This window comes from Oryzias latipes, chromosome 24 (genome assembly GCF_002234675.1).
Source record: "Oryzias latipes chromosome 24, ASM223467v1".
In the NCBI taxonomy this organism is placed as follows: domain Eukaryota; kingdom Metazoa; phylum Chordata; class Actinopteri; order Beloniformes; family Adrianichthyidae; genus Oryzias; species Oryzias latipes.
The window spans coordinates 23,437,381-23,461,767 of record NC_019882.2 but is presented as its reverse complement, the minus strand read 5'-3'; the positions used below and the strand labels follow the sequence as shown (position 1 = coordinate 23,461,767).

Sequence of the window (24,387 nt, the reverse complement as noted above, 5' to 3'; positions counted from 1 at the left end):
TTAAAAGCTTTTAACCAGATACTTCCAATTACGTTTTACAAATGGGTGAAATGTGTCCCTGATTTATGAGGGAGAGAACTGTATTATCTGCAAAAAGAGGAGCACTCCTGTTGTGAGATGTCTACTTACAAAATGCACTCAACGTTTTAGTCAACATGCTCCACTTATAGACTTGAACTATTACAATTGAACAAGAGCTTCTGTCATTTTTGAAGTTGATTTAAAACTTAACTGCAGCCAGATAAGTTCAACAGGTAACTTCTGGAGGGCTGTAAGTACGTCTTCATTTCCCCTCAGTGTAAATCGAACCCTGGAACAGGATAACATCCAGTACAAGTCAGTCTTTGTGATTCATCTTTTACTTTGTCTTTGAGACCAGATGTACTGCTCCTGCATGACATCAAAGAAACTCGGAGAGCTCACGTGGTTGTATTTAAAACAAATCTTCACAACTGATAGAAAGCTTCCAAACATCACAAATGTATTTTTATTTAACAAAACATTTATTTATTTTTGTATTTTTAATATAAACAACTAATCCAGCTGCATCACACCTGTAGAGCTGCATCTGTCCTTGTTTTGGGTTTGGGAGCTGAAAGACAGAAAGAAGATGAGCAACATACTGTCCATTCCTGTGCAGCATCAAAACCATCTCCTGTACACTGTATTACCAAAAGTATTCTCTCCCCCATCCAAATGATCAGAATCAGGTATCCTGATCACCTGGCCACAGGTGTATCAAATCAGCACTCAGTCATGCTCTGTTTTTACAAAGATTAGTAAAGAATGAGGCGCTCTCAGCAGCTCAGTGAATTCCAGCGTGGAATAGGGCTGGGCGATAAAACGATAAATAATTGTAACACAAAAGAACTTTACACTAAACTTATTTTGAAAGGTCAGAAATGAACACTCGTCTGTTGCGAGCATTTTCTCCTCTTTGGGCAGAAAAAGTTAGGTTAGTCACCACAAGGCGAGTAAACGTTTGTGTAAACTCAGTCATATTCATTTACTCTCCTTCAGGGGGGTATTCCAGAAAACAGGTAATGCTAGGATGATTAGACCACATATGGATGTTGGAAAGATGAACTTTTTTACTTTGATCTAACTTAATTATTTGCTTCAGTTGAGATAAATCAATTATTTTTAATTAAGCCAGTTTAAAAATAACATGTAGTTATCAGACAGTTATTATACTTTTATTCAAATTAATTCAATTAAGTAGGTGTAACTTTGGTGCTGCTGTTAGATCGGCAACGCAAAGGATTGTGGGATACCATTCCCTTTGCCTGTCTGGACGGATTTGGGTTTAAGTGTGGGTTTTTGACCAAATGTGTTTAGTTGCTTAGCTGTTTTACTGTGTATTGTCTAGTTATTTGTCCTGTTATGTTTAATTCTTTCTGCACCATGAGTGAGAGGGAGGAAGAGGATGATGAGTTTATTTAGCAGCTCTACTGGTTATTGGAGTAATGACAAATTCAGAGAAATGGTATTGTTACAAATTGGAAAGCTGTCTAGTTTCATTTATTTTATAGTGATAAAAATGAAAATATCTGCAGGCTCAAATTTAGACATGAGTTCAAGAATTACAATAAATTAAGATGAAAAACTTTAATAGAATTGGACTAAAATTACATTTATTTAGATAAATATGTAAATTTGAGTTGAAAAAAAATATTTTATATATTTGGTGTTGCCCATGTTGGTAGATAGCCTTCTGACTGATTGTGGGGGGGCACAGGTGCCTTTATGCAAGCTAACCACCTCAAACAGGTGCCACTCATTTAGAATCATGAGCAGAGTGGAGTTGGACTATTTCAAAGCAGAACAGCAGGTCTTTGCTGGTCAGAAATCTATCTGATAATCAAGTGATCAAATACTTTTTGACCTCACTGTGAGGTCAAAAAGTATTTGATCACCCTGTGATTTAGAAAGTTCTCCCACTTAGAAAACATGGAGGGGTCTAAAATTTCCATCATAGGTGCATTTCCACAGAGAGAGACAGAATCTGAAGAAACATTCAGAAAACATGTTGTATGCTTTTTTTTAAACAATTTATTTGTACCCAAGTGATCAAATACTTATTTGTCACAGTAATATACAAATAAATTGTTTAAAAGGCTTGAAAAACAGACTGAACAATTTTGAAAATTATATCCCACCGTTTGGGTTCTGCTGTTTGTAGAAAGTTTTCAGAATCTCCACAGCTTCATCTGCTCTGTGGCCTGAAATACACTAAACACAAAAACACAAGCTGACACAAAAACATCTCCACATCAGGGCTGCACGACATGAGGAAAACTCAAGATATGCCATATTAGTCATCAATATTGCGATGACGATATAACTTGCGGTATATGAACAAGTAGCAAAACAACCAAAAACCTAATTTCCATTTCACTGAAACAGTATACGGTAGTTTAAATAAGAGTTAACCCTAGTCTACATAGGAGGCCAACATCTAACAAAAGAGCTCCATCCGATTGGTCTATAATATGAAGGCGTGCATCTGGTTGGTCAAATGCATAAATGGATTTATTTGATTTGTTAAATACTTCCAACTACCATAAGATTTTTAGTGATCTTATGGCAGCTTGCAGGTAACAATTTATTGCAATTTTTGGCATCTTTTGCGATATGCGTATTGCACAGCGTGATATTGCGATAACGATAAATTTGGGATGTATTGTGCAGGCCTACTCCACATAAACACATTCATCAGGAGTGAATGCTGACCTTAAATGTGGTCCCAGTCTGCAGCAGGTCGGCAGAGGAAATGTCCAGAACAGAGCCACAGCCTCCAAACCGCTCATTCCAGCAGCCATACACGACCAAAGCCATGTCTGACAATCGGCTCAGAAATGACACTTCAAACTGAGGTTACATCCACGTCAGACAAGAATGCTCCTTAGGAGAAATGCATGTCCCCTAAGGACCACAAGGCCGAGAGGAGAGCCACACAGGAGCAGACAGGATACTGAGCAGGCGCAGGGCTGCAGCACACATGATGCATGGTTCCACCGTGACGTACAGGACTGTGTGCTCACACACGCTTCTCAAATCCAGGTTGCTATTGCGACACCAGTCCAGAAGCTCATCCAGAGCGACCAACTCAGCGTGACGAGTGGCCTGAAAAACCAGAGAACCGTGAGAAGCTGCTCATACTAATGCCGCATCAGAACAAAACCTCGAGTTAAAATCCTGTTTACACTTTAGAATTATTCCTACATTCTTAGTCTTGTTAACTTCATTCCTTCCTTTCCCAATTGCTTGATCTTTGTAGACCATCAGACATCCGACAGCCACTTCTCCATTCTGCAGAGCTTCTCTGGCCTGCAGAAACCTCAGTGACTTACTCAGGCGTGTGTGCACATCTGGGGTAGAAGGACTGACATTTTCAGACAGCATGTTGTCCTCAAATAAATACATCTACTTTCATATAACTTGACTCAAGAAAAAAAGTGTTTCATAAAGAAATGCACCAATGAGAGTTAAAAGTAACGTCTTTAAATGTCGTTTTTTTACCTATGCACTTATTAGCGCAATAATGGTAAAGCACTGTTGGGTCTTTCGCCTACAGAAAAGCTGGTCATTACGTTCTAAGGAATAAATTAACACACAAACCCGCTGTAACGTGGACCACTCACCATTTCAAACGCGCGAGACATCCATCTCTCGATCTCCTGATCGTTCGGACCGAACTTCTCCATCGAGCCGAACTTCTCCATCGAGCCGAACTTCTCCATCGAGCCGAACTTCTCCATCGAGCCGTGCTGTTTCGGGTTGTTTTCCACTTTTTTGTCACACTATGGACACCATCACACCGGAAACGAACAGGGGAAGAAAATATTGAACGGACCGACCCTCCGTGTTTCCGATTACGTGTTTTCATTGTTTGTGTGTGTGTGCGCGCGCGCGTGTGTGTTTTTTAAAATTGAAATATAATCATTACAAACTATCGCAGACAAAACCACACAATGATGCAAGACACAGCTCTCAAATAAAAAAGTAACAAACAAACACGTATAAATAAAATATAGAAATCTTTCAGCATAAATTAAATTTCAAGGCAATCATAACCTGGAGCATAGATCAGTAATGATCCTGTAGAAGTGTTACAAATGTCATCAATAAAAGGATTTAAGCTCTGAATGTGTGAAGGAATTTGTTTTATTATTATCATTGTTTAAATGTATTTCTTTAAATGTTAACTCAGATTGACCTTTTTACCTCTTCTAAAAACAGTTCTGTGTGTTTGGTCATCTGCTTCTCATGCCCAGCCAGGAACAGGGGGGTTTTACGACACACTGTCCTCAGCTGATAAGTGATACTGTTTAAACTTAGAATCCAACCAAAGGGGTCATTGTACGACACCCCCTAATGAACTTTTTGTCTTTGTCTTGAATTGTTACCTCCCACTTGTGTTCTTAATAAAAGCAGCACAGGGAGGGGCAGACCTTTGAGAAGAGAAACGTGGTGGACCTTTTCCAACACATTTGCTCCTCTCCCTCGTGCATGAGAAACTTGATTCTTGTTGTGGTTTGTTGTTTATAATTGTGTTTTTCTTTAATGTCTAGATGCATTTATCTGACATTCTTTGGTCCATTCGAGCCGGATGACAACATATCTGCGTCCTTGGGGGAGGACCATGCCGATTGAAGTCTGTGCACAGCCCGTGAGACTAGGTCTCCGGAGGAAAGTCCGTCGTAGTGAATTCTACGCCGGCCAATCGACTGGTCTGATCCCTGGGTCCGGATTGACGTTATTCGTTAACCAGTCAGACCACAACGACAAGGCAAGTACAGCGCTTTTTCAGGGGTTCGAGTCCCCGAAGTGGCCCAGAATTCTGAGGGACAGGTTCAAGTCCTGTTGCCTAAAACACGTGTGGGTTTGGAGTCCCGGAAAAGTCCAGAATTCTAAATAAAGGTGTAGGTTCGAGTCCTGCAGCCTAAAACGCGTAAGAGGGTTCAAGTCCCTAAAAGGCCTAGAATAACAACAAAAATAAAATAAAAAAAGTTTTTTTTTGGTGTGAATGTATGTGCATGTGTGAAAGGAGTGAACTTGTTCGAAGCAGTGAGCAGCTGGAAACCTTGCGGTGTTAACACAAGGCTGCTTGTTGGGGTAGAACAAGATTTCATCTCATAAGGCTTTAGGTGAAAAGAACCCAGAGTCTAAAACGGGTTTTGCTCCTGGGAGGACCCTAAACGTGTGACCGGATCAGACAATAGGTCTGACCTAGAAGCTTGTTGCACGGGGAGTGAAATTCGGTCCTGAGAGAAATTCTCTGTTGGTTCTGATCACACTCTGTGACTAACGTAAATAAAAAAAAAATTGGAAAAATTAAAAAATGGGGGAATTCAAATAAAAAAGTTGAATTGACATGAGATTAAAAATATATGGAAAGAGGTTCATCCAGGTTCAACTACAATTTTAAGGGGAATGTACTGAATTAGTTCAAAGGTTACAAATTAAAAACAGAATTAAAAACTAAAAAAGAAACAAAAAAATGGTGAAGAATTAATTTGTGCAAAACTGTGCTTAAATGAAGCAACGAAAAATAAAGAATGGCATTCAGAAAAGTAAAACTAGAGAAGCATGTCTGATTCCTAAAAAAGAAGAGGATAAATCAGTTGTGAGACTCAGACCCCTGCAACAGCAGGCTGCAGCAGGCTGCAGACCGAGCAGGAGCAGGATGAAAGGGGGGGAGAGCAGAAACCAGCTGATTTCTCACCTCCTCCCTACCAGGGGACAAATGCTCCTCTGTTGACGGGTTTTTACCCACCAGTGACTGATTTAAATAAACCAGAAAAAGGAAAAATAATGTTAGGAGGAAAAGGGAAAAAAAACTTGAATGGAGTAAAACTATGGGGGTTGGTTTGGAAGAAGCTGGAGAGTCATCTGAACCCAATGATTGAAGTGTCCAATCCTAGAGCTGGAGAAGATGGCCAGAGGCCTACACTTCTTTTGCTTAGCACCTGGACATTAGAGGATGTACGGAAGGCAGTGAGGGGAGTTATCTCTCACGGGCAAATGATGGAAGTTCAGAGAGCTTACCATCTGAATGGCATTGAATGTCAGCAAGCATGTATGACTGCTATGAAAGCAGACTGGGCAAAAGTAAAGGAATCCTATGAATGATGACAATCCACCCAGACCTCTTCCGCATAACAGTCTAAGAGTTAATTCAAAGTCTTACACTTTTAGGACAAAGAATTAGAGAAGCCTTTCCAATGAGACCTGATTATGGAAAGATTGGTCAAACTAAACAAAAAGATGGAGAGTTAGTGTCTGATTTTAGAGTCAGATTTGAAGAAGTTTTAAAGCTAATTGTGGACTCAGAGATAATGATGATGGTCCCTATAGACAGCAGCTGAAACAAGTTTTACTGCAAGCTATGAGACCAGAGATTGCAGACTAGATAAGGACACTTTACATAGATCTACCAACAGGAGCACTACAACAGTTTGTGAATTTTGCTGTTCATGCAGAAAAAATTGATGGTGAATAGAAAGAAATTTAGGAATCAAAGTGTAGATACATTTTGGCAGGAAGAAAGTAGTGATGTGTTTTTTGGAAGGAATGTGAACAGAGGGAGAAATTGTGGTCGTGGAAAAGGAAATTTTAAAGAAAATTTTAGAAGAAGGTCTAGAGGAAGTAGCAACAGAGGGTCAGAGCAGGTTGATGATGGATGTTGGATTTGTGGACAGAGAGATCATTGGGAGAGAGATTGTCCTGAAAGGAAGAAATCAGATTGACTAGATGGTAGAAGTAATGTCAAGATTAACAATGAATCTGAACCAGAAATTCAACGAATTTGTGATGAATTTTTAGATCTCACTGAAGTTTGTCTTATGGAAAAGCCAGAAATAACTCTTTATGTTCAGGGACAATCGTTTGTTTTTCTTTGTGATTCAGGGGCTTGTAGAACTGTGATAAGAAGTTATTACAATGATTTTCCTAAGTCAAATAAAACAATACAAATGAGATCTGCAGATGGTCAAATTGAAACTAAACATTAGAGTAAACCAGTTTGTTTTGAAAATCCTGACACTAATGAAACAACAAGCATTCCTGTGGTTTTAGCACCAAACTGTCCTTTTAATCTTTTAGGGAGAGATGTCATGATAAGATTAAAGTTAGGAATTTACCCCACCAGAGAAGGGGGGATGCAAGCACGACGTTGCCCCGATACAGACATCTGTGTGCTAGAAGGCAGAGGTGAACCACACTATTATTGGATTTTAGATCTACCTAAAACTGATCTTGGACAGACTGCAAAAAACTTAATGGAGAAAGCAAAAGCCAGAGTGTCACCCCATGCAGATTTTATGTCTTCAGACATTCTGTATGTCATGTTAAGATGCAAAAAGTCTCCTGGTCCTGACAGGAGATATGACGAAGCAGTGAGTAAACTAGGATTTCAAAAATGTACAATAAATGATTTTTATTGGAAAGATGAAACTAGTTTCTGTACTGTGACAGTTACACCAGAAGCAAAAAACTTAATGTGTACAGAAAGAGTGACAAGTTGGAAACAAATGGCAGATGCAGTTCCATTTATTTCTTGTTCTAAAGGTTCACGAGAAAAATGGGAAGAAATGAAAGAACATGTGCAGGAAGTGACCTATACTTTGGACTGGCAGACTGATCCGGAAACTGGAATTTCTACCAATCCTGAAACTTAGTTTAAAAGGATTGCATTAAACTGGGTAGTGATTACACAGGCTAATGTGCATCTGACTGACAGAAGTAGCTGAGTGAAAATTATGTTGACAGAGGAAGAGGAAGATTCTCTTAAAGACCTTCCACAGTCACTTTGGACTAAAGAGCCAGCAGATGTAGGGTTAATTACAGGATGCCCACCAGTGGTCATTAGATGGAAGAACAGAGGGTTTAAAACATCAACAGGAAAACCAGTAACACATGTAGACTTACTGAAAGAATTATTAACTGCTGTAATGTTACCATCTAAAGTGGCAATATGTAAATGTGAGGGACACACACAAAAAAAAACAGATCATATTTCTAAAGGAAATGCCTTTGCAGATGCAACAGCAAAGCAAGCTGCAACAAAAGATGTAGAAATATGCACAAATGAGGATGTGACTGCAGATGCAACCACTGATGTTTTAAAGGAAATGCAACACAGTGCACCGAAACAAGAAAAAGATTTATGGTTGAAAAAGGAGCAAAGTTGAACAAGGTCTTTATGTCAGCACAGAAGGGAAACCTATTTTACCAAAATCCATGTACAAATGGGCAGCAATTTTGAGTCATGGGCTTTGCCATGTCTCAACAGGGGGGAGGATGAACTTATTAGAGAAATATTAAACAACTTGTGGATTTATGCTCTATAAACTCTATAAAAAAATTTTTTTGTAAACAATGTGTTACATGTATGCATCATAATCCCCAAGGCAATGTTAGACCTAAGAGAGGAAAATTTCCTGAACCACCTTTTCCTTTCCATACAATCCATATGGATTTTATTGAATTGAATAAAAGTAAAGGATTGAAATATTGTTTAGTGATTATTGATGCATTTTCCAAATGGGTTGAAATTTTTCCATGTGCAACACAAGATGCTATTACAGTAGCTAAAGCTATTTGTAAAAGAATAATCCCAACTTTTGGCATACCACAAGTGATAAGAAGTGATAATGGTACAGATTTTGTAAATCAAGTGATAGACAAAATGGCTCAACATCTTTGTATTGATTTAAAGAGACATTGTAGTTATCACCCACAGAGTGCAGGATTAGTTAAGAGAACTAATGGCACTATCAAATCAAAGTTAAAGAAATGCATGGAAGAGACAAACAGACAGTGGCCTGACTGCATAGACTTAGTTCAGCTAAGCATGCGTATCACACGCACAGCAGGTCAACCTTTAACGCCTTTTGAAATGTTGTATGGACGTTCTTATAGGTTACCAGACATTGATCCTACACAGCAACATTCTCCAGATGATGATGCAAATTTAGTGGATTATTTGAGAAAAATGTTTACCACTAAAGATGTACAAAGGACAAATCAAGTGCCAGATTCCTTCTTATCTCCACAGGACACTTCACCAGTGCAGGTTGGTGACTGGGTGTTTGTGGAGGCCATAAAAAGGAAGTGTTGGTCCAGCCCACGGGGGGAAGGGCCATTCCAAGTCCTGCTGACTACACCAACAGCTGTAAAGATTGCTGAAAGGACGTCTTGGATCCACCTGTCACACTGCAAGAAAAAGCATCTGGGTGAGGCTAATTCCAACTGCTAGGTGGGGAAGTCTGACTACAAAGGGAGGCAGCTGTATAGAAGCTGCTTGTCTCAACGTCAGCGAAGCCGAGACATCCACCTAGTCTTAGGGAAGAAAGCACACCAGAACTCTTTTGCACTACACGGATCCTACACTGTTAGAGGACTTGAGGAGGTGATGTGCTAGTAACCTCTCCCTCCCGAAGATAGGTACATATCCACCATGGCGTGTCCAACTGGGCTAAGAGACAGTTTATTTTGTTTACTGTTCCTGCTATTCCTGACAGGAGCCACCACATGGATTTGGTTCTTTTGGAATCATTATCCACCCGCAAGAAGAACCACCAGTGAGGAAAGAAACATTTCTCGACGATGGCTGAGTATTGATGAACATGATGTTTTGAATAGTCCAAAAATGAACATAACTCACCTGTATATGACAAATTCTTGGTATAGGTATGTTATGTTACTGACTGACTAAAGAATAGATCGGATTGCTATGTTTGTTCTGTAATTGAAGCTTCATCCCTACATCCTAATTTGCAGGCAAAGCAATTTTCTGAGTGGAAAAGCGACTGTGTTATTGAATATAGTACCAGAGGGTATATTAGTACTGGAGCCGTCACCACTTCAAATGGAACTCTTGTAAGACCGAGTTGTAAGAGTTTGTATCAGTTTAAAAAACTGAAATTGACAAAATCATTAGCTCCATATGCTAGTGTGGAACCAGGAACTGTGTTTCCACATTGCGTAACTAACAATGGCACAGAGTTTTTAGGAACTTTGCCGACGAAGATGTGTCATGAACTTCTTGTTCCCTTCACAGTCCAGATAATCAATGACAGAGTTTCCCATGGTTATGCAGTTCCCTGCCCCAGAGGACGTTGTGTTGGATCTAATCCAGATTTAATTCCAGGTAACAATGGTACTTATGTGGTTGATCAAATGTTTTGGTTATGTGGGCAGGCCCTCTACCTCAGTCTGCCTAGAGACTGGAGTGGGATTTGTGCTCCCGTAAAGGTCACAGATCACACTTTCATAGTTTCTGCAGTCCATGAGCCTCACCTGCGCCACAGACGTAACCTTATTGATGTCAAGCCACATGATTCCATTTGGGGATCAGATGTACCTGGAGACCATAAACTCTGGAATACGGGGCAAAAGGTAACTATGGCATTGTTTCCCTGAGTGGGAAATGCTAAAAACGCTCTCAGAATTGAGACCATTGATTATTGATTAGGTTTATTTTTGAACGCTGAATTAAAGCATTTAAAGTCTATAATGAAGAAATGTCAAGCATGAGACTTAAGGTTCTACAGAACAGATTGGTTTTGGACTTATTGGTTGCTCAGGAGGGATGTGTTTGTAAAATATTAAATGATACCTGTTGTACATTTATTCCTGACAACACAGATGAAGGTCACAGCATCACTGAAGCATTACATCAACTTGAATAGGTTCAACAGGCAATGCAGGATGACAGGAAACCCCAATCTTGGGATTTCTTCTCCTGGTTTGCTTTTGGTTCCTGGTAGCAACTTTGTTAAAAATAGTGACACCTATTCTTATGGTACTGATCATATGTTGTGTGTTCACTATGTGCATTTTTCCTTGTATTCAATCTATGATTTCCAGAGCAGTGAATGGTGGAGTACAAAGTGTTCTTCTGAGTCAAGAATACAACTTGTTATTAAAGGGAGAACAAGATGACTGTAATGATTTTGAAATTGAAATGACTTGAAAAAAAAAAAAAAAAAAAAAAAAACGTCTCATCTGAGTGTAAATTGATAGTGTTATGAAAATGAAGATGTCACAGAAAACTGAAAAGGGATGTGATATTGGATGTGTGATTTTGACATTTATCAATGATAAATAGGAGGGAGTATGTGAAGGAATTTGTTTTATTATTATCATTGTTTAAATGTATTTCTTTAAATGTTAACTCAGATTGACCTTTTTACCTCTTCTAAAAACAGTTCTGTGTGTTTGGTCATCTGCTTCTCATGCCCAGCCAGGAACAGGGGGGTTTTACGACACACTGTCCTCAGCTGATAAGTGATACTGTTTAAACTTAGAATCCAACCAAAGGGGTCATTGTACGACACCCCCTAATGAACTTTTTGTCTTTGTCTTGAATTGTTACCTCCCACTTGTGTTCTTAATAAAAGCAGCACAGGGAGGGGCAGACCTTTGAGAAGAGAAACGTGGTGGACCTTTTCCAACACATTTGCTCCTCTCCCTCGTGCATGAGAAACTTGATTCTTGTTGTGGTTTGTTGTTTATAATTGTGTTTTTCTTTAATGTCTAGATGCATTTATCTGACAGAATGCATTTCAATGGGTATAAATACAGTCTGATTTCATTTTTAAAACAGAAATTTTTGCCGATCTTTTTACCATTTTTGTGTAATGAATATGATATTTTCCCCAAATCAGGAGAATGTTCACTAAAATTGTTTTTTTTTAATAACTTACTGTTATAGAACAATATATCTTCTTCTGTGAATTTTATGAGGTTAATATTCTGACTAAGCCAGTAATGAAAATCTGAAGCTTCTGGCATGGTAGGGAGAACACGTCGATGTAAGGGTGGGGTCATCTAAGATAGCACAAGGGTTAATCACCCTGCTATGTTTCTTCCTTTTATAAAGGCAGATTGAAAACTATCCTATACTTTGTCTAGAACCAGTTCGCATAGACCAGTGCCAATAGTGTATAATCATTACACAGCAGTGTGATGGGCCTCCAATTATCTAATTTTGTCAAGTCCTTATTTGGACTTATGTGAACCAAAACAATGGTAAATGGCGTATACTTGTATATTGCTTTTCTACCTACAAGGACAAAGTGCTTTTACAGTCACCGACCTATTCACCCAGTCACACACTGGTGGCCAATCTGCTGTTAGCCAGAGGCAAGGTGGGGGTTCAGTGTCTTTCCCAAGGACACTTTGACTCATGGGCGTGCAAGGTGGGAATTGATCCTTCAATATTAAGGTCATGGGTCGACCGCCCTACCACTGCACCACGGCCGCCCCAGTCATTTCAATAAGTCATTTCTAGTGAACAAAGCAGAGCACAAACTGATTATAAAGTTATGGCTTTGATATTTGCTAATAGTATCAAAGAAGTTATGGATATAATCATTGATGAAACACAGTCAGGCTTCATGAAAAACAGGCATATCTCTAATATCAGACTACTTTTAGATCTTCTGGATTACTCTGATTTGGTACCCGATGATGGCTTAATTCTTTTCCTGGACCTTTATAAGGCATTTGACACAATTAGACAAAACTTTATTTTCAACTCTTTAGAATTATTTTGTTTTGAAGAATTTTTGCAGTAATACCTTGTACTCAAATAGTAACAGCTCTATTAAAAAGAGACATGGCTCCATTCCTAGATTCGACCCGAAAAATCAAATCAAACAGAAAATAAAACAAAAAAACATAATCAATGACTACACAGGGACTTATCTTTAGGAGGTAGCCTTCTGATAACCAAGACTCAATTTTTTAGACTTCAACACTCAATAATACTCTTAAAATTAATTGGGCCAAACATTTTCCTACGAGCCCCACTTCTATCTTGAAAATTATACCATTTTAGGTTTTCTTCCGTTTTGGAGGCTTTTACTTTATTTTGAACTATAATGTTGAGAAACTCCCAGTAAAACTCCCATCCTTCTATAAGCAGGGGCCTCATTTATAAAACTCTGCGTAGGATTTGCGTCAGAAGTGGCGTACGGATGAAACATAGGACGTGCGTACGAACATATCAGCAGCGCCGCTAACAGACCATTGTAGCGTAATCTTGTACATTAAACCCAAAAACAGTATAAAGTACTTGAATAAGTGCTGGAAATTCAACTCCAGCCTTATTAAAAATATTGATTATTGCCAAGAAATTAAATCACTGATTTCAGAAATAGAGACATCTGAGGAACTTGATTCCCCATCAGAAAATGTGAATACCTTAAATACAGAATTCATAAACTCTCAATTTACTTTAGTAAAAAGTTAAAATCAAATCTGGATAAAAAAGAGCTGGACATAATAGAACAGCTGAATGATCTTTGTTGTAAATCTAACCCGTCTGAGGATGAAAGACAACAGATATTAAACCTACAATCTAAATTAGATGAGCTTTATACTCAGAGAGCCCGAGGAGCAGACATCAGATCCAGAGCAAGATGGATAGAAGAGGGCGAAAAATTCAGCATATTTTTGCAGCCTGGAGAAGAGAAGGCAAAAAAGGAAAAGCCTAAAGTCACTTCTAGTGAATGATATGGAAATTACTGATGAAAAAGCTGTATCCTCAGAAATGTATAGATTTTATAGCCACCTCTACAGCTCTACATTTTCAGGAATAGACTGTAACAATTATTTAAAAGAGATTGCGCAACACATCCCCAAAATAGACAACAATTTTAAACAAACGTGTGATGATCAACTTTTAATCTCTGAGCTTGATGCTGTCATTAGTCGACTCTCTCTTAATAAATCTCCTGGTTCAGATGGGTTCACATAGGGAACTTTTATAGACACTTTGGGAAGATTTCAGAAATTTACTGTAAAAAGTCCTGGAAATGTATGAGACCTGCACACTTCCAACTACAATGAAACATGAAATGAACAAGAAATTCAGACTACAAATTATTGACATACATTTTCGCTTCTCGTCTCCAGACGGAACTTTCAGAACTTATTACAGAAACACAATCTGGTTTTCTGAAGGGCCGTTCAATTCATAATAATATCAGACTGGTTATGGACATCATTGAATACTGACATCTTATAGAAGATAATGGTTTTATTCTCTTTCTGGATTTTACAAGGCCTTTGATTCAGTGGAGCATCCGTTTATGATGACAGGACTGGAGAATGTTGGGTTTGGCACTAAATTTAAGAACCTGGTCTATATCAGAATATCAACAGCTATGTTATCCTTCCTAATGGCACCACCCTAAGTTTCAAAGTTGATGTAGGAATCCCTCAAGGTTGTCCTATCTCTCCATATCTGTTCTCATTAGCTACTGAGATGTTGGCCATTTACATTAGGAATTGTTATGACATCAAAAAGTTCAATGTCTTGGGCACAGAGATCATTATTAGCCAGCTAGCAGACGACACAACACTGTCTTTAAAAGATGAGCATCAAATGACAGCAGCTATTGAAAAAGTCAAACACTTTTCCGAAACATCAGGGTTCAACTTAAATTTAAAGAAATGTGAACTATTGGCCATTCATGACACACCTTTAAAAGAAATCAATCATATCCCCATTAAGTCAGAAATGAAGTACCTGGGCATCCACATCAACAAAGACCAAAAAATAAGCCAATCGAGGAATGTGGGTGAAAAACTTGATGAATGTAAGACGAGGTTGAATACGTGGCTCCAAAGAGACACATGGCTGCTGGATCTGTCTGACAAAGATGGAGGGTTTGTACAGATTTATTTACTCATCTTACTCTAATGCCATCTCAAACAAAGTGATAATATCCATCAACCAAATGAATTTTGACTTTATTTGGAGAAACAAGCCTCATTACATGAAAAAGAACTACATGGTCAAAGAATTTAAGGATGGGGGTCTCAAAGTTATTGATTTTGACTGTCTTAACGGAACCCTGAAGATAAACTGGTTGAAATCGTGGATCAAACACAACCAATCCTTCTGGTTTTGTGTCCCAAATCATTTATTTAACAAATTAGGCGGGTTAAAGTTGATGCTTATTAGTGATTTTGACATTAATAAGCTCCATATAGCATTATCAGAGTTCCACAAACAAATTCTGCTATACTGTAAAATATTATATGTGCATAATTTCTCGCCACACTCAAATATTATTTGGAACAACAGATACATCCTCCACAGAAACAAATCTTTGTTTTGTGCTGAATGGTTTGACAGAGGTGTCTGGTCGGTGTCTGATCTGATGGATACGGAGGGAAATTTATTAGACTATGAACTATTTTGTTTAAGACATAACTTTAATCCTCCTATTTCAGAATTCTTAAAAGTCAGTAATTCTCTTCCTCGAGAATTTGTATTTCTAACAAGGAACACAATGACACACGTAATGATAAAACCACAGTTGGCCACATTATCGATTGAAGGTTGCCCTCTTATGGACAGAAAATGTAATAACTCTTTCATCAGAAATTGGTTCATAGAAAGGTTTTTTCCTGGTCGACAGAACAAAAATAATATACTGCAAAAATGTGAACAAAATGTTGTTACTAAATTAAGAACCGATTTCATGAAACTTCCTATTCCCCCAAAAGTTAAAGAAACACACTTCAAAATTATGAATGATATTTATCCTACAAAAGAATGACTTAGATTACGTTTCAACATTGATGACAACAGCTGTTCCTTCTGCCAAACTGCTGTTGAAGACATCGACCACAGATTCTTCCTGTGTGATGTTGTTCAAGTGTTCTGGTTGGATGTTTACAAATGGTTAAAAATAAATTCCCATTCATCATGGACTTCTTTTCCAAAGAAGTAATAATCTTTGGCCTGTCACTACACAACAATGTAAATAATGTATGTATCAATACTGTGTTATGTTTAGCCAAGTTTTTTATACACAAAAATAGGTTACAGAAATGTCACCCCAGCTTTAACTTCTTTAACAATGAGATCAATTTATACTTAAAATCTATAAAGTTAATCGACTCACCTAAAGCCATAACAATTTATGACACCCTGAGTGATATTCCAAGTATCTGAGACAATTTATTTTTCTGTTGTATCCCCCTGCATTTTGTAACACTATCCAACTCGCGCACGCACATCCTACGCATCTTTCCCTTAATAAATCACAACCGATTCTAAATGCAGCGCAGCTTTTGCGGCTTCATGACAAGCCTATAGTTGCCCATAAATAGTCCGTGAAACGCCCACAAATGAATATTCATTGATTGCGAAACCATGGCAAACACAGAAAGGAAAGGAAAAAAACGTATGTACTTTTTTTTTTGGGTGGCCCTAAAACTCCGTCATACGAAGGTCTTATTTTTTTATATTTATTTTAATAATTAATGTATTAATTCTTCAGGTGAAATACTACATACATGAATGTTAATGTAATAAGAAAACACCATACTTCCCCCAATTCATCAAAGATTTTTATATAAAATCAGTGTCATACTCCACCAGCAGAAAGGCCCTCAAAACTAGTGAAATCTGTCAATCTTTGCAGATATTTATGTAATCACCCCTATTGTTATTTAATATAGTCTATAGTATATGCTGTGTACATTCCTTGTACATTGTACATTGAATGGTTCTTTCTCGTGTTGTGTACTTGTATTTTGTTCAAAAGAGTTTTATTTAAAAACCAAATTATGCAGCTTTCTGGAACAGGGCCCGGGTGGTGGCGGTAATGCGTCCATAAAACTACACAAGAAAAAGGAGAATGACGTCATTTCCGAGGCCTTTTTTTCCTCTTCCGTTACAGTGTGTGCAGCTCGTGTGAGCGGCTGAAATGTAAATAAACTCCACGTCGGATGTTTTTTATATTATTTTTTTAATTTAGAACTTCTTCGACTTCGCAAAGATGTTTTCCTCTGTGGGGTCCTTTATTAAACGCCACAAAAGGAAGTTTCTTTTCACGGGAGCTGTGGTTGCAGGTACATTATTCTGTTAGCCTGTTTGCTAACAGCAGCATTTTGTAGTCTTATTACGTTAAACCGATACATTCATATTTAAAATACGTAGAACTGGGGAGGTCCGTCTGCAGTAAATAACCTCTTACGTCTCCGATGCAAAAAACTCGTTTTCTTGAAGTTACTTTCCAACTAATATTAATAACGTTCACGGCGACTGTTGAATTGCCAAGTAGTATAGTGAGGTTAGCTTATCTGCATCTTAGTGTCTGTTTTTGTAATGTGATATTATGGGAATGCTGGCTGCAGATCTGAAGGAACAGACTTTGTGGTTTCAGCTTGTTTGCTGCTTGATCTGTGGGGGTTTCTGTGTTAGTAATTCAAAAGAACAGTTTGCTCAGACAGACCACTCCCCATTCCTTTAAGGAGTTTACCTGCTGGGAAAATATGCCCAGAAGAAGTTGAAGGAGGTCCAGGAGAAGGAGGCTGCAGAGTACATCGCTCAGGCCAGGAGGCAGTTCCACTTTGAGAGCAACCAGAGGACCTGCAACATGACGGGTAAAGGCCCGTACACACCGGGACGAATATTCGCCAGGCGTTATTCGCCAGCGTTTTTCGCCACGTTTTTTGTGTTCACACCCAGGCGATTTTCGCTGACGATGAGTGGAGTGAACATGCAATTTCATTCCCTGACATTAGATGGCGCTTAATGTAAAACAGAAATACTCCTGTACACAAGGTGGCGCTGCGCAACTTTACGCTTCTTAAAGTCGCTTTTCACTCAGAAGAAGAGAGCAAGTATTTACACGCTTGTCAGAATCAAACAAAGAAAACATGAATATTTCAAGCACCAGTAGCTCCAACTGGTGCTTGGTTCGGGGATGTTTTAGAATGTCCGTCATTATTGCTTCGCGGCTGTGTAGACGCTACTTGGGGTCTATCTTCTTCGCTGGTATGTGTGCTCAGCAAGGCAGTTTTGTGTTTGAGCGCCCCCAAGTTGTGTTTTACTGTAACTTCAGAAGCTCCAGACACGTGAGCAAAAGCGCCATTCTCATTGGTCGAGTAGATTTCGACGCGACGCGTCGAAAAAAAAAAAACGAACCCGAGGCGTTTTTTTTTTCTGACGCTTTGTCGCGTGGCGTTTTTTCGCGTCGGTGTGCACACTCTCATTGGGGCCCTTTGTTTAGTCACGAGGCGTTAAACGTCGGCGAAAATCGCCGACGAAATTCGTCCCGGTGTGAACGGGCCTTAAGGCAGCTGTCCCTCACTGATGTGGGACGGGGACAGTGCTTCATGGCTCTCACACAGGTTTTTGTGTTGCAGTGCTGTCCATGCTCCCCCCACTCAGAGAAGCCATTATGACCCATCTGGACTCAGAGAGTCTGACCACACTGCTGAAAACCAAGTGAGCAGAAGCTTGAATGAAGGCTGGAGATGAGTGAAGTGTGGAGGTTCACCCTCTGTGTTTGTCTCACAGACCAGCCAACAAGTTGGAGATCTGGGAGGATCTGAAGATCATTAGTGAGTGTTTGAAGGTTCCAGAGGGTTAACCAGTTTCACGTTTGTCCAAGTTCATCTGTCTCGTTTCTAATCTCCTTATTGCTTATTAAAAGTAAAAAAAGTTCTGAATCTTTCAGATGTAGGTGGTAAAAGCATTTCTTCAGTCTCAAATGTCACTGGTTTGGTTAAAGAGGAAGCTGTTTTTGTTAATGCTGCTGCCCTTCTCTCTCACAAACTGCTTCATTCAGGTTTTACACGGACCATAGTGGCTGTGTACAGCTCCTGCATGCTGGTGGTTCTGCTCAGAGTCCAGCTCAACATCATTGGGGGGTACCTGTACCTGGATAACTCTGCAGGGAGGAGCCCAACGGTAAGGAGTGCACATAACTGATATGACTTTAGCCCTTCAGGCTATTTGCACATACACACACATTGTGACACACTGAACCCTAATTCAAGGGTGTCCAATTCAGCCTCGGGGGCCAGTGTCTGACATGTTTTCGAGCCAGCCTGCTAAGTGAAGCAACTTATTGGCTAAACAGACCTCATCTAGGTAATCGACAGCAGATCCTCTGGGTTTCTGGAAAACCATCGGGAGGCCGGCCCTAAAGGCCTGGGTATAGACCCCCCCCCCCCCCCCCCCCCTGACTGCAGGCTCCTTGAGCAGAGGTTGCTGAGTCCCTTCTACTCTTTCAGGACTCTGACGTCAGAAAAAAATGTATTTTAGTCAGAATTAACTTTTGCATTTACACTATACAATGCTGAAACTATCAAACATAGACGTTCTGAGGACTACGTAGCAGCATTTCCACCTTCCGCGGATCTGAGCACGGATTAAAAAAAATATGAGCGAGCAGGCCCTTAATAATAATCATAACAGTAATAAAAACACATTTGGTCCAAACGGCAAACGTTTAGCCTGGCAACCCCCCCCCCCCCCCCCCCCCCTTTTGTTGTGTTTTTTGTGTGACTGCGGTTGTCATGGAGGCAACGCAGTGACAAAGGAGGCGTTGCCTTGGGCGCTCCTGGATGAGGCTGGACGGGGATGCGCAGGAGAGGAAAAAGGGGGGCTGCTCGGCCATATGTGCTCTTTCTGAGTTTTGAACGAGGAAGTGTTTGCAGACGTTGTTCTGCACTAACAGTTTGCTCCAAGCAAAGAAATAAACGGCTTCTAGCGTGTTCCAGAGCAACAGTGTCCCGCCACATGAGAGGAAAAAATCGGGTCACTTGAACCATGCAGTGTAAATGCGGCCATAGAGGCAGACAACAGGATGTGGAAGAACCTCCCAAGCCTGAAAAAGTTCAGCACAGGTAGTGCTGTGAGGGTGTGGGATTTTTGATCAGCGCGGTGATGAAGCAGTAGGAGTCACGGTTACCCCCCCCGGCAAACACAAAGTCCCCCGGCGGCCGCGTTGGAAATGAATACAATTCACAATTACAACGCAGTATTCTTTATTAACAAATAACAGTAACAACTAACTACTAACTATATAGGTGTTGTAGAATGAGTATGTGTGTGTGTCAGCACGCTGCGTGTGTAGGAGGAAGGAGGGCACACCACGCGAGAGTGAGTGAGAGCGTGTACAAGTGTTGGGGGTGTTACAGTGGAGGAGAACAATAATAAAAGGTTTCCCACAGAAGTAGTTTGCAGTAGTTCAAATCACGCACCATATGCAGAACTTTCAATAAATAAATGAGGTGATTAGATGATCACGTTTGCAGTTATTGTCTCACCCCTAAGCACAGAGCTCAGCATGAATGAGTACAACCCACTACATTTGTCAGAAAAGCTTTAGTGTCCTGTCAGAATCAACATTTTCTGTAAAATACTAAACTACAAAATAAACCTACAAAGGATGGCCATTGATTGCAAACACCATATGTTCATTTGCACACACAAAAAGGGGATTTTCCTACCAAATGAATGTTGCAAAAAGGAGAACACGCAGTCATTGGTTGTGTCCGAATTCCTTCACTGCTCACTATATAGTGTGTTCGCCATTCTGTAGTTCTGTCTGAATCTACTATTCCCAAATCCAGTGCCCTGCAAATCTCCCAGAAGTCTCTGGGAGAAACCAGTGTGCATCGATGCTCACTAGATTGGCAAATGTAGACCACAATGCATTGCTTCTGAACAACTTTTGTTAATGTTTTGTTAAAAGAAACATTGTTGCATAATGAGGAAATAAAACACTTTATGTTCTTAATTTGTTATTTATTTATTTATTGTCCTCAAAAAGTATTGGTAAGAGTTTCGTTAATATATGGGATCGATAAGCTGTATCAATAAGAGTAGTAGTACTGTTAAAACCTTAACGATACCCATCCTTAGTACTGTCCTTTAAAACCACAGTCCTCATTCAAAATACTAGATGTAGTCGTTTTTGTTGCTATGTGCATTCATTTTATTTTTTTATTCAACCAATGTAAGTAAAACTGAAGATGATGTGATCTGAGTTAGATCAGGAACGTTATTTTCATGGAGTTAAGAATGTGTTCAATAAAACCTAATCTTGTTTGGAAATGTTTCTTTTGTTCTTTGAGCTACTGTTTAAATTCGTACTTTTTAGAGGGGGTGTCCTCATTTCTGCTGAGCACTGCAAACCCCTGAACACAGACACTGGGGGGGGGGGGGGGTTCTAGGCTGGGAGGTGTGAGGGCATTTGAAGGGAGGGAGTAGCGACGCCCCCTCCCTGTTGTGGCCCTTATAGCAGTATCATTCCAGAAAAGGCTCAGACATGGAGTGGGGTGTGAGTTTAGAGTTAGACTGAGCGTCATCATCTGTTTCCCCAGACGCCTCTGGCTCCTCCAGATGTCCAGCAGCAGTACCTGTCCAGCATCCAACACCTGCTGGGAGATGGTGAGGGGCTCTGTCAGCCACACCTGCAGGACTGCTGCGGCCCCCAATGTCTGACAGCCTCTGTTTCTGCAGGTCTGATGGAACTGATCAGTGTGGTGAAGAGGGCCGTGCACAGCTCCTTGGGGGGGTGAGCATCAACCTGAGAGGTTTCCACGTGGTGGGCGTGGCTGTGATGCATCCGCTGCTGTTTCAGTGTGTCCCTGAAGCAGACTCTGTCTCTGCTGGATGTGGAGCAGCAGCTCAGCTGGATCAGAGCTGAGGTGGAGGGGGCGTCCAGACACCCGCTGTCCTGGTACCTGCTGTCTGATGATGAGAGTGCCCTTGCTGATCAGGTGTGTGACACGGACCCCCCCCCCCCCCCCCCCCCGCCCTTCGGGAGCAAACATTTTCTCAGTCTCCTCTCTGCCCCCCAGGCATGCGGACTCACTGAGAACGACGTCATGACCATCAGACTGTTAAACGAGACACGGGACATGCTAGACAGGTGAGCTTCACCTGCGCAGCAGTGTTAGTGCAGCAGTCACCCAATCCATATGTGTGTGTGTGTGTGTGTGTGCAGTCCAGACTTTTCGGCTGTCCTTGCCGCCTGCCTGAACCGTGCTTTCTCCCGTCTTCTTGACAACCTGGCAGAGTTTTTTCGCCCACCTCTGGGTGGCTCCGCCCCCTCTTCTGCACCTGACAGGTAATCTTTGTACTTTGCCATATTTTGCTCCCAACAACTTAGAATGCTACGAAGAACACTTGTTGAAATTCTGGACAGAGTGAGCACCTTTATGCGTTTTATCCTCCACGTCTTTCCAAACAGCTGGTCTTAGGTTGAGATTGATCAGAATAATCAATTATATTCTTTATATAGCACTTTTCATCAACATGCTATCAAACACAAGGTGTTTAGAAACAAAGTCTTAAGAACATTAGATATAAAGCAACAATAAAAAGGACATAAAAAGGAAAGAAACACTGGCTAAAATTTGAGGAGGCAAATGTACAAATGATAAACCAAAAGGCATCAACTACTTTGAAATAAAACACAGTATTAGAAAAATGTTACTGTGAGGACATCTGCAGAGCCATTCTTACCTGTACCTGTCTCTGCTCAGCCTGTCTGTGGTCAGTCTGCCTCTGGCGAAGATCGTCCCTATTGTCAACGGTCAGATCAACAGCATCTGCAGCGACGCCCCCAGCCCCTTCGTGCAGGTATACGCCTCTGCTGCCGCGTTGACGTCCTTCAGTAGAAATCTGATCTCAGGATCTTCTCTTCCTTATTCCCTTCAGGAGCTGTTGATGAGCGACCACATGAAGAAGTTTGCAGCCAATGTTTATGAGACCTTCAGCACACCACAGGAGCTGCAGAAATGACCGAAAGGGGGAGGAGCTTTGGCAGGAGTCCTGCTGTACATGCCGCCCCCCTCTTTTTTTTTGACGATCACCCTGAACGGGAGACGGTCTGTGTTTGAAGCAGAGCCTGCAGTCGTCCTCCCTCTGCTTCAGAAACGGTGTGTGGGGAGGCGCAGCAGTCACCCCCCACCCCTGAGCGGGGGCGGATCGGTCATCTGTCCTGCGGCTCATCAGACCTGCACCCCTGCAGACTGTGGTTTTCATGGCAGCTGCTGCTTCAGGGCTCTGACTGCTTTAAACTTTGGAGCCGACCTGGATTCAAATTCTGATGAAAACAGTTGAAAGAAACGTTCAATTCCCAGCCTCAGAGCTGTGTGGAGCTGTGCCGCAGCGGCCTGTTGGAGTCTCCGAGCAGTCGGCCACCCACTGTAGACTGCGCCATGATGGGAGGGGGTGAGGTTATCTGTCACATCTGTTCGGAATCAAAAGCAGATTTGTGTCTTTTAATAAAGTTTGGACTGTATTGGTTTTACTGTTAGTGCTTCTCCTCCAGTAGAGAGTTCTGGTCCTGATTCAGATCCTGCCCCATCTTCTGGTTCAAGTCCTGCTAAGCAGGTGCTTTGAGTCTTTTCTCAGCTTTAGGTACTGGTTCAGCTCTTTTCTCAGGCTGTAGTCCTCTTATTGGGTCTTTTTTAAATCTTGGTATGGGTCTTGGTTCAGATCCAGCTCACAAAGACTCAGCATTTTGGCGTGTTCCACATCTCTTCTGTCGAACCATCTTTTCCCTCCTGTCCACTTTACTCCAGCATTTGAAGGTTCCTGAGGCCCGCAGCTTTCTCTGCCCATCTTTTTCTGAGGCAGTTACGTTTTCTGATTCCTTAAGAAATCAGAAGAGAAACTAAAAGAGCAGGAAGAGCAACTGTAACCAGACTAACACATTTGTGGAAGACAACACAGACACAGGGGCAAATGTGTCTCACTGAATCTTTACAAATTTGTTCCTGTTCCCCAAACTTTTAGGTAAAAGACTTTACCTAAAATATAAAGCGCATTCTATTTTTTATTTTTATTTTTTTTAACTTGTCCTGTCCAACAGCTGGGCAGACAGATGAGAGCTGAGGGCCTCTTGTGTTGGACATATTTTACTTTAACAAGAGGGGTTATTCATCTTCAGACAAACCAAAGGTATGTCTGAATAAACCCCTTTTGTAATTGAGGCCAAACTTTATTAATTTCAATCATGTCTGAAAATCTTTGGTGTTGGACCGGACGGAAAAGGAAAGAGGGGAAGAAGAGAGAGGGACGTTAGAGAGAGCGGGGGTAGGGGTGATAATAGGAGGGGAAGGGGGGTAAGACCATGAAGCAGCATAAAGCAACAAGTTTACTGGTTGTTTATCGTTACGGTAAGGTTCAAATGTAGTACAAAAAGGGCGGGGCCTGTCCACACACACACTCAAATGATATAAACACACCTGCTAGCTGCAAAAATGTCCACCTGTCAACATGCACACAAAACAGATAGTGTTCACACGCATACTTATGCCTTAAAACCAACTAGTGTGAAATATTTCAGTCATTCAATCATGCAAACTGTTAGTGCAAAGGTGAGCTAACACCTGTGCTCAGGTGAGTGTTTATGTTCTTCTAAAATGGATGGTGGAACGTGAAAAGAAGGAGGGAGAGTGCCCAGCCATCCCCACCCCAAGACCCCCACCGCAGCGGCAGCCGGAATCCCCCCAACGCCACACGGGAACCGGCAGGGAACAACCGCCGCCCGGGCGACCAAGCCCGCCACCCAGGCCAGGGCCGCCGCAAGGCCCCCAGAGGCC

The 24,387-nt window shown here is 40.9% G+C and overlaps 2 protein-coding genes and 1 long non-coding RNA gene across 5 annotated transcripts; 2 read left to right on the top strand and 1 right to left on the bottom strand.

The window, feature by feature from the left end:
* Positions 1-459: 459 nt before the first annotated feature.
* adat2 (adenosine deaminase, tRNA specific 2) lies at positions 460-3,857 on the bottom strand. Of its 2 annotated transcripts, XM_004085365.4 has the most exons (6): positions 3,645-3,853; positions 3,226-3,330; positions 2,976-3,126; positions 2,734-2,840; positions 2,160-2,232; positions 460-592 (listed from the first exon to the last, which is right to left on the bottom strand). In XM_004085365.4, exons 1-6 carry the CDS (start codon positions 3,759-3,761, stop codon positions 549-551), a joined length of 597 nt encoding a protein of 198 aa, XP_004085413.1. In that variant the 5' UTR covers positions 3,762-3,853; the 3' UTR covers positions 460-548. The 2 variants fall into 2 exon arrangements, with proteins under 2 accessions (XP_004085413.1, XP_004085414.1); XM_004085366.4 differs by lacking the exon at positions 3,226-3,330 and having other exon boundaries at positions 3,645-3,857.
* Positions 3,858-9,061: 5,204 nt separating this feature from the next.
* LOC111947073 lies at positions 9,062-11,005 on the top strand. The gene is made up of 2 exons (XR_002872872.1): positions 9,062-10,404; positions 10,654-11,005. It is a non-coding gene; the product is annotated as an uncharacterized LOC111947073 (long non-coding RNA).
* Positions 11,006-16,675: 5,670 nt separating this feature from the next.
* Positions 16,676-23,081, top strand: pex3 (peroxisomal biogenesis factor 3). Of its 2 annotated transcripts, none has more exons than XM_004084936.3 (12): positions 16,676-16,884; positions 17,287-17,418; positions 18,184-18,265; positions 18,338-18,381; positions 18,609-18,730; positions 21,154-21,220; positions 21,293-21,347; positions 21,414-21,552; positions 21,634-21,704; positions 21,780-21,902; positions 22,321-22,417; positions 22,496-23,081. In XM_004084936.3, exons 1-12 carry the CDS (start codon positions 16,812-16,814, stop codon positions 22,577-22,579), a joined length of 1,089 nt encoding a protein of 362 aa, XP_004084984.1. In that variant the 5' UTR covers positions 16,676-16,811; the 3' UTR covers positions 22,580-23,081. The 2 variants fall into 2 exon arrangements, with proteins under 2 accessions (XP_004084984.1, XP_020556012.1); XM_020700353.2 differs by having other exon boundaries at positions 16,692-16,741.
* The last annotated feature ends 1,306 nt before the right edge of the window (positions 23,082-24,387 follow it).